This window comes from Caenorhabditis briggsae (genome assembly GCF_000004555.2).
Source record: "Caenorhabditis briggsae complete genome, chrI, whole genome shotgun sequence".
Lineage (NCBI taxonomy): Eukaryota > Metazoa > Nematoda > Chromadorea > Rhabditida > Rhabditidae > Caenorhabditis > Caenorhabditis briggsae.
Genome location: NC_013489.2, coordinates 11,813,626 through 11,824,208, shown reverse-complemented (window position 1 = coordinate 11,824,208; position 10,583 = coordinate 11,813,626). Strand labels below are relative to the sequence as shown.

Genomic DNA, 10,583 nt, shown 5'->3' with positions numbered 1-10,583 from the left:
CTACCGTAACGATTCCACTTTTCGCTCCTGCGCAGCCTTGCTCACAGTTTCAATCGGCTCTGTTTGTCAAAATCTTTGTTTTAAATATTCTGCCAGGTCTCTTCGAATGACTGAAAATCCCCGTATTTTCTCTAATAGAAGCTCAAACAAACCGTCAACTTTGAGCCAATTAACCTCAGTTCCTGTGAAAGATATAAAAAAGTTCCTAACTCATAAATTGTTTATCATAATATCACAAACATTTCATCAGTTGACACATTTTTGATATCTCTTATAGGAGCCGCGGTAATTGAACTCAAACTTTACATTGTTGGGTCCCATTTTCGGTCGTTTCGGCGATATTCAGGAGACTCGAGCTGTCAAGTTTCCGAACATTTTCCTTTCCTGTTTTTCGCATTTGTCATCAGTTTTGGATTACTGTAGCTTCGAAAGAACGCGAACACTGAATTTTTGAAATTTCGAGATTTCAAGCTCAATTCGTGAGTTTCGACCAATTTGGCGTCGAAAGCTGTTCAAAATGACATTTTCGCAATGTTTGCGGACAGTTAGACCTACTACAGTAATCCGGAAATTTTCAAAAAATTTCAAAATTGAGCTAGAGCAAACTAGAATTGATACGTATTTTCAGTTGATTTTCAGCTATTTTCAGGAGCCTGGAACTCTCCTGACAAGTTTACAATCACTTTGAAAATTTTGGAGGATGTAAAACAGACCTAGATTCAAAACTGTGTACTCATAGAATCTTTGGAAATTCCTAGTTTTCCAGCTAATTTCCGATTTCGTACTGAAAACTTGAAAAAAGATGTCTTTCGGGAATCGGAAAACAGAAGGAATTTATGAAAAATTTGGTAAAAGCAAAGTTTACAATCAAGGTCTGTTTTACCCTCTCCATGATTTTCGAAGCGATCCGACACAGCTCCAGACTCGTGAAACCGGTCAAAATAGCCGAAAATCACGGATAATGTAGATGATTCTAATATTTTTTTCAGTACTTCGTTGATCCAAAATCTGGAATTCCAACTTTATACTTCGAAAAGCATCTAATGAAGAAATGGCCGATGGAAATTCAGAAATATTGTGTAGAACTATTCCGGACAACTCCCGATTTGGAAATGATATTGAATTTAAATGATCTCTCAGATCTCCCCGAATCTCTAACAATCAAGGGTCTCTATATACAAACTTGCCGTGATGAAGTGAATCCCATGGATCCCACAATTGCAGAAAAGCTTTTTGAGAAGGCTGACATTCAGCGTTTGTCTGTACGTTATCAGTATATCAAAGGATTTTTGGGAGATGACTCAAAACTTTGGAACATCCCAAATGTATTGATTTCGAGTCGATGGGTTCATGCACACCAATTTACTTGATTCAAAGGGAAAAATGCTTTTATTTATATACACGAGAATACAACACAACATTTGAATTCATGTTTGAAACACTGGTTGTACAGCGACAATACCAACTTGGAAACAATGATAATTGCTAGTTATAATGGTATTAGGGAAGACATATTATTTGATGGAATCCAGACCAGAAGATGGGATCCAAAGAAGAGACCAGCTAGATATGTTCAAAGTGCACCGTAAGTTATTTCTATTCACCGAACTCAACACCATAATGTTGTTACAGACTTGGAAGAGTTTTCCAGTTCGAAGAATTCAGTGGTCCTCAATTCTCAAATTACTTTGATCTCGATTGTTTCAATTTCGATTTGCTGAACTGCACGAATGCATTCGATATAGTGAGAGAATCTGATGGATTGATTGCCTCTGTGAAAGTGGAGAGGGATATATTCTTCATGTTTGATTGGAATTCTAGACTTTCATAATCGACACTTTTTGTAACTGTGTTTTCCTTGTTTGCTTTTTTATGTTGCTTGACACGTTAACCAAGGTTCTGGCTCTATTATGGGGGTTACTCAATAAGAAGCAAATCAGCATACTTGTGACCGGGCCTTTGCGGGATCTGCCATAGCTTCTTTTAAAATCAATATTTTTTGACCAACTAAATTACAGATGATAGAACTCGGCGAATGTTACAAAATGATGTTATTTGGAAAACTGTGTCTTGTCTATGAACAAAGTTACAGCCAAAAAACCAATGCCCGGCCCGGCCACTTTATGACTTGTAACTTTGTTCCATACTTGTGTTAAAGATGGCCTGCCCGCGGGCCGGACAGGGGGCGGCTGGGCGGGGCCATGGCCGGGATTTTTCTGAAAGCGGGCCGGGCCGGGCCGGAAAAAATTACACATGGCCAGCCCGCTTTTTGAAAATTTCGAAATTTTTTCATCCTTGACTTAATGAAGTTTGATTTTTTTGCTAAAAATTCAATTAAATTGACTTTCTCGGATGGTTGTATGCATTTGGATTAATATTTTTGCTATTAAAAATATTTTGGCACAGTTGAAAAGTAAAATTTTCGAAAAGTTGTTCTAGGCGGGCCGAGGGTTTTGAGGCAGGCAGGCGGGCCGGCCCGGCTCGGCCCGACCCGGTCATCCACATGTATGCTTTGTTCATAGACAAGCCACAGTTTTCTAAATAGTATCATTTTGTAGTACTCGCCAAGTTCTATCAGATCTAAGTTAGTTGATGTAAAAATATTGCTTCTGAAAGAAACTATGGCAAGGCCCGCGAAGAACCCGGCAAGTTCCCGGTCGCAAGTATGCAAATCAGCAGTTTGCTGGGGTCGATTTCCGGAGTTTTTTTAGGCCATGACTTGTCTTCGTGGAACTACACGACCAGTCTAAGCGAGACCCAAGCAGGAAAACATTCCATGCGCCTTCAATTTTTGAGCTGCAAATCGCTTCAACATTAAAGGCGCATGGAATTTTTTCCTGCTTGGGTCTCGTTCAGACTGGTCGTGTAGCTCCACGAGGACAAGGAATGACCTAGAAAACTCCGGCAATCGGAGCAAATTACTGGTTTTTCTTCCTCCTATAAGGAAAAAACCAGCAATTTGCTGATTTGCTTCTCACTGAATCCCCCCCCCCCCTTACTCTATGCACATTGAAATTTGATCATTTTTTTCAACTTAAAAATCCAATTTGATTAGATTTAATAAATAATGATAAGTGATCCCTGTTCGACCGATTTTTTTTATTTGAATAAAATCTCTACTTTCATACAAATCAGAACCCTCCTTTCATCAATTTTTTTCAACAATGAGAAAATAAATAAAACAGAAAAAAAAAAATGTTTTTTCAGCTATTTTTCAACTTTCTCCCTTCAACCCTCCTCTCCACCTTACTTCTCACCCAAACATAACATTCTAGCAACTCCCTCATTATCCATTTTCCCCTCCCCTCAATGCTCTCATATTTCAGTAATCCTCTTATTAGTATATATTATTTTGATTTTGTGAGCTTCCCTAGTTTTCAATTCGCTTACTCTTCTGCATTTTGCAGTTTCCATTAGTTACCGCCCGAGAAGAGAAGGCAGAAATCCAAATTTCGTATAGAAAAATGCTCAGAAATTTGGGAAGACTTGTGCCGAAATTTCTCGTTTTTTTTGGCCTAAATTTTTTACAAAACTCTTTTTAGGCGGATTCCCAGAAAATTAAAAAATTTTCATCAGCTTTTTTCATTTGTTCTTCTCCAATTTCATCCAGAAAATCAAAAAAAATTTGTTCAGTTTTCCTGATTTTCTCGAACTTTTACCTATATTTTCGCTTATATTTACAACATTTTTGACCTAAAACTATCATTTTCCATTTGAAAACAATTTTAACAAGAAAAACCACTTTTCAATATTTTTTTCCAGCGATTTTCGGCTATATTTTCAATATTTGTGACCTGAAAATTTAAAAAAAAAATATTCTTCAGTTTATAACACGAAAACAACTTTTTTTCATCTATTTTCAGCGATTTTCGCTTTTTTTCAACGAGAAATTCGCTAAAAAGTGGGCGGAGCCTCCAACTTGCAACCCCTGCGCACAATTTCCGCAACTCTGCCGCACGGTTCCCCACCTTTTCTCTTATCACTTTCTCGCATTCGTTCCTCTAAAATGGATCTAAAAGGTAATTTCTCGGAATTTTCGACGTTTTTCAACAAAATTTATTGATTTTCAGACGACGAAATGTCTCCAGACGCGTTGATTCGAAGACACTTGCACAAGACACCCATCAAAGTGTCGGCATGGGAGATTAAGAAATTTTTCGAAGTAAATATTTCAAAATTTCTTTTTAAAATCGCATAAAAATTTGCAGGATGAATCAAATGCTTCCGAAGAGTTTCTGGGGTATTCGCTGGAAAAATTGGCGGAAATTGCGCCGGATTTTGAGGAGACCCATAAGGAATTAGTGCAGGAATTGGAGAAAAACACACTGTTGGCAGTGCCAATGTTCAGAGAAATTCCAATTAGTATGTAATGAGAATTGATGGAAATTCTGCAAAAAAAAAAATCGAAAAAATCTCAGTTCTCGTCCATTTCTGAAAGCTTCTGGAAAATTCTGGAATCTATTTTTGAATTCCCGCCAAAACTCTGAAAAATTAATGATTTTTGCGTTTTTTCTCCGATTTTTCGCGAACTTTTTAGACTTTTTTAGTTTTTTCCGCTATTTTTGAAGATTCTTTTTCGATTTTTTTTTGTGTCTGAAATTTTATGGAACGCTGTTTGATTACTGTAGATTACTGTAGAAAATCTTGTATTTCTCTTTTCCGAAATCAATGCACGTTGCGGCCGAGAAAACAACGGTGGGCGGAGCTTAGCTCCCACGGAGAGAACCCTACTGTATTTTTCAAATGATTGCACGCGCCTTTAATACAGTACCTCTATATTTATCGAATTTTTGCCTTTTCTCTCTCACTTTTTCGCTTATTTCTGTCTAATTTTGTCTAATTCTTATAAATCTTTAATTTATTCTTCTTATAAAATAGAAAAAAACAGCCAAATAGGGCCCAAAATAAAAAGCGTCCGAGGTACGGTATTTAAAGGCGCATGCATCAATTTGTTTTTTCGCTGTGCGACCGACGATGTGATTTCGAGTAAATTTTCGGCCGCAACGTGCATTGATTTCGGACGAGAGTAATAGTTTGTAGTTTATTTTTCGAAAACAAACCCATGCCGAATGTCGAAACAGGATTGTATTTGCAAAAAAAACTACAAACTACAAGTTTTCTACAGTAATCAAACACCGTTCCATCGAATTTCAGACAATAAAAACTGGAAAAATCGAAAAAGAATCTTCAAAAGTAGCTGAAAAACCTGAAAAGGTCTAAAAATTTTGCAAAAAATCGGAGAAAAATTCCATTTTTCTCTCGAGAAATCGCAAAAAACCGCTAATTTTCGGGTTTTCCAGTTTTGGCGAGAATTCAAATAGTAATGAAGATAAGTGAGTCATTTTGAGCCAAAAATGACCAAAATTTCAAAAATGAACCATCTGGTCATTTTTGAGCAATTCTTACTGATTTTATGGGGTTTTTGATTTGTTTCTGACGATTTTCAGCTTGTTTCCAGTTATTTTCAGTCATTTTCAGACGAAAAAAACCAAAAAATCAATGATGATTCCATTTTTTTCTGATTTTACTTTCGAATTCTACAAAAAAATCTGAATTTCATATTCCAAAATTCCTGAAATATTTAGAATTTTTCATTTTTTTAGAATTTTAGAGTTTTTAGAATTTTTTAGAGTTTTTAGAATTTTTTAGAGTTTTTAGAAAAAAATTTTAGAATTTTTGAGTTTCTGGATACCTGGATTTCAGATTTTCGAAAATTCTGGATTTCCGCATTTTTGAATTCCTGAATACCTGAATTTCCTAATTTCTGAATTTTTGAATTTCCGAATTTTTGAATTCCTAAATTTCTTAATTTCTGAATTTCTGAAAATTAGAAATTCAGATTTTCAGAAAAAATCAGAAATTTTGGAACTTTCTAAAATTGATTCCAAAAATTCCAAAAAAGTCATTTTCGGCTCAAAATGACTCATTTTCATCATTTTTGGTCCAAAAAGTTTATTTTTGAATCTAGAAAACCCCAATTTCAGTGACTCTTCTGGAAATCCTGACCCAATGTACCACATCCATCCAATCATTCGAGTTCTTTCCCGATTTCCCTCGCCCTCCAGCCACAAAACTCGTCGATCACATCTTCCCAGATTCCAGTTTATCACCAGAAGAGAAAATTATGGAATACGAGAAAGTGGCAAAATCCACACCACGAATTCTGGAATATTTGATTTCATGGAGGGATCAAGTACAGGAATATGTAAATGGATTGATGAGATTTGAGAAGAAATATTCGGAGGAATTGAATGAGAATCAATTAGAACGAATTGATCAATTGATTGGGAAGTCACAAGGATTGATTCCAAGAATAAATGAGAAAATCGAGCAGAAGGTGAGAAATTGTAAGGAAAATGAACAATTACCGTAAAACCTGTAATAGAAGGGCCCCAACAATGTCAAGTTTGAGCTTAATTATCTCGGTCCCTGTAAGAGATACCAAAAAGTGGTCAACTGATAAAATGTTGGTCATTTTATGAAAAACTTTGTCAGTTGACAGATTTTTGATATCTTTCACAGGAACCGAGATAATTGTGCTCAAACTTGTCAGTATTAAAGCCCTTCTATTGCAGGTTTTACGGTAGGTTAAAAATTTTAAAAAAAATCGAATTTGTTGAGCCAAAAAGTCAGTTTCGGCTCAATTTTGAAGAACCGAAATATTCGATTTTTCATAAAATTTTCATTTTTTTTTTGTGATTTTTCGAAAGAGAACTGTATTTTTTCTTTGATTTTTTTGCAAAATGTTTAGGCCTTTTTATGTTTTTCAGCTATTTTCGAAATTTGTTTTTCGATTTTTTCGAATTATTTCGCCTGAAATTCGATGGAACGGTGTTGGATTACTGTAGATTACTGTAGAAAATTTTGTAGTTTGTAGTTTTTTTTTTCTCACGAACACAATCATGTCGAAATTCGACGTGGGTTTGTTTTCACAAAATAAACTACAAACTACAATGTTTTCTACAGTAATCAAGAACCGTTCCATCAAATTTCAGACGAAAAACTTCGGAAAAATCGAATAAGAACCTTTAAAAATAGCTGAAAAACCTAAAAAGGTCTGAAAATTTTGCAAAAAAATCGAAGAAAAATCTTTTTTTTTCGATTTTTTGCTTTTTAATACAACTTTTACTTGTATCAAAAACTTCAATTTTCCAACTTTTTTGGCAGAAAATCTGAAAAAAAGTCAAAATTCACTTTTTTGGTCCAAAAATAGGTGCTCTAGCTCCATCCGGACATCCGGACACACAGATAGAGACCAATTACCAAAAAAACAGCATTTCCAGAATTCGGATAGTGAAACGGAAATCGAAGAATTCGAAAAATTCTATCGCGTCGTCTCGAAAGAACCCAAATATGCTGAAATGGACACTCGAGTGGCTCGTAGTCAAATTCAGCACTTATTCGATGAATCGAATCATGATCTACGTGGAATTATCGCCAGAATGGGGGATTCTACAGAAAAAGAGGTCAAAAAAGAGATTCTGGAGGAAGAGAAGCAGGAGAAAGAAGTTTTGAAAAAGAAGACGGCAAATGGGGATAGCTTGAATAGTGAGTTTTTTGCATTGGAGCGCGTTTGCTGACCATAACCAAATCTAGGCGTGTTTGTACTCATTTTGAAGCTTACGACAAGAGAAACCATTTGAACTAGTTTTTATTCAAATTAAGCAGGAACTGAGTGAGTTATGAACATTTTATTATTAGAGCGCGTTTGCTAAAACCCACCAAATCTAGGCTTCTTTATGCTTAATGTGTAGCTCACGACTCGTGAAACAATTTGCACAAATTTGTATTCGAATTGAGCTAACACTGAATGAGATATGGCGAAATTAAATCTAGCCGAGTTTCTAGTCATTTTAAAGCTTACACGACAAGAGAAACCATTTGAACTAGTGTGCATTCAAATTGAGCAAAAACTGAGTGTGCTATGACCATTTTAGCATTAGAGCGCGTTTGCTAAACATTACCAAATCTAGGCTTGTTTATACTTATTTTGAATCTCTTGTCGAGCTAAAACCGATCGGAACATTGCCACGGCCTGATTTTGGATTTCAAGGCCACTAGAAGTATTCTAGGCCTGCAAATTTCAAATTGTTGTACCTTTGCTCAAAATCACTCGATTTTGCTCAATTTTCAACCGATTTCTAACCGTTTTCCAGCGGATTTCAGACGGACGCCACGTGGCATCAAACGTAGCATCATTGCCACCGCACACGAAGAAGACAAGGCTTCTGTAGAATGCGGTCGACGCAAAAGTGTCCGATTCGATTTGGAGAATTGCTAAATTTCTTTTGAATTTTTTGAAATTCCAATATGCCTAATCACTCCTTTAATTGCCCAATTAAATCGCGTTTTAGCCGATTCCTTGTCATTCTGTCTTTTCTCTGAATCTCACTTTTTTTTCTCCGGCTCTTTTTTCCTACAGTACACCCGGATGATATTAAAAATCTCAATTTTTCAATTTTTATTTTTTCTCTGAAAATCGGCTGAAAGTGGCCGGGTTTCTGGGGTTTTCTAGGCCACACACACACCCACCCTTCTGACTCATTTTCAAAAAATTTGAATTTGCCGCCGATTTTTCACCGCCTCAATTTGACTTTATTTTTATCGCCGCCCTGATATCAACCAATTTTCGCATTTTTCGTATTGTGTTGTCCAGATTTTTTGAAAGTCTGATGAATTATTGTTCTATGGATCTTTTCTTTTTTTCCTTGATTCCTGAGTTTTTATGAATTCGAAATTTTCTGGGATTTTCGAATTTCAATAACTTTGAACTTTTAATTTTTAGAATATCTGAAATGCTCGAAAATTCCTGTTTTTATCAGATTCGATTGTTCGAATTTCCAAAAATTCCCATCTGAATTTCTTGGCTGCGTGCGGCGTCGACCGAGCCGCGCTCAGTTAGAGCTCTATTATCTCGGTTCCAGTGACAGATATCGAAAATTTGTCAACTGATAAAATGTTTATCACAAAATGACCAACATTTTATCAGTTGACCACTTTTTTATATCTTTCACAGGAACCGAGATAACTGGGCTGGAAATGCGCGCCACGCATAGCCAGCTAGTTGCATCACACTCATACTTGCACACTTTAAGCTCCATTATCTGGGTTCCTGTAAAAGATATCAAAAAGTTGTAAACTGATAAAATGTTGCTGACATTATGGTAAACATTTTGTCAGTCGACCACTTCTTGATATCTCTTACAGTAACCTAGATAAATTGGCTCAAAGTTGTCAGTGTACCAAAAACCTCACCAAAAATAGTGATTTTCAAAAAAGTGTCCCACATGGCTCAATGGGTTTTGTCACAAAAATATATAGTCTACAATACTAAAGTTCAATTCTCTCAGGGTTCAAAACTTTAATATTTTGTGTGGACCTAAAAATGTCATTTTTGGGTTATTTGAGGTGGGTGCTAAGTGCTCGAAAGACAATCCTATATGTGCACTTTGAGCTCAATTATCTCAATTTCCGGTAGAGATATCAAGAATTTGTCAACTGATAAAATGTTGGTGATATTATGATAAACAATTTATCAGTTGACAAATTTTTGATATCTCTTACAGTAACCGAGATAACTTGAGTTAAAGGTAAGAGGTCCGCAGTCCCCGTGTGGCTCAGCCAGCAAGCGTCAACTTGTCAACTTTGAACCAATTTATCTCGGTTCCTATGAAAGATATGAAAAAATAGTCAATTGAAAAAATGTTTATCATAAAACAACTAACATTATATCAGCTGACCACTTTTTGATATCTTTCACAGGAACCGAGATAATTAAGCTCAAACCGGACTGTGTAGGTCCTTCTATTACAGGTTCATGGAAATCCCTGAATTCCCATGTAGCAAAAAAAGAAGCTGAAGTGTGTGTAAGTAGAAAATGAAGATGAAAATGAAGGAGGAGAAAGTGGAAATGGAGAAAAAAGAAAAAAAACTCATCTCATTAGAGGGTGGTTCCATCTTCTTCTTCATTTTCTCCCCGCCGTTTCAGTTTTCTTCCATTTCTCTGCGTCTCTCTATCTCTCGCATTGCTCATTTTCACCTTTAAAAGATGCTCACATCTTCAGAATTTAGTTTGTTCTAGAAGTTTCTGTTTTTTTGTTAGCTGGAATTTCAAAAATTCTGAAATTCCAGAATTCTAAAATTCTAAAACTCGGAAATTCTTATATTTTCCATACTTTTTTGATTTTTAATTTCAAATTTTAGTAGAATTTCATCAAAATTTTCGCTGAAAATCTATTTTTAAAGCAAAAAATGGCAAAAAAAAACTTTCCGCTTCTTAAAAAATTCATGGAGTTTCTCGGTTTTCTTATTTTTAGCTTTTTTTTACTTTTTCGAAAAAAATATCTCGCATTCTTTAAAAAAAGAAAATTGTGTTTTTTTTCTAGTTTTGGATAATCTATAATCGGATCTGAGCATTTTTTTTCTCAATTTTTTTCTTTTTGCAAAAAAACAAATTTTCTATTAAAAGGGGAATCCGACTAAAATTTTTTTGTATTAAAATGTTTCAAAAGTTATCTATCTTCCGAATATTATTGCGAAAAAATTCGAAAGAAATCGGAAATCCCCGAAAAACGCCGTTGAAA

The 10,583-nt window shown here is 35.4% G+C and overlaps 2 protein-coding genes across 2 annotated transcripts; both read left to right on the top strand.

The window, feature by feature from the left end:
- Window positions 1–1,475: 1,475 nt before the first annotated feature.
- Window positions 1,476–1,831, top strand: CBG25411 (the record flags this gene model as incomplete). The annotated part of the gene is made up of 2 exons (XM_045241299.1): window positions 1,476–1,585; window positions 1,633–1,831. The coding sequence occupies 2 exons, from the start codon at window positions 1,476–1,478 to the stop codon at window positions 1,829–1,831; spliced, it is 309 nt and encodes a 102-aa protein (XP_045100122.1).
- A 2,175-nt stretch (window positions 1,832–4,006) lies between these two features.
- On the top strand, window positions 4,007–8,281 carry CBG18704 (the record flags this gene model as incomplete). Its single annotated transcript, XM_002640494.2, has 6 exons — window positions 4,007–4,019; window positions 4,071–4,162; window positions 4,209–4,362; window positions 5,985–6,337; window positions 7,284–7,548; window positions 8,157–8,281. The coding sequence occupies 6 exons, from the start codon at window positions 4,007–4,009 to the stop codon at window positions 8,279–8,281; spliced, it is 1,002 nt and encodes a 333-aa protein (XP_002640540.2).
- Window positions 8,282–10,583: the final 2,302 nt, after the last annotated feature.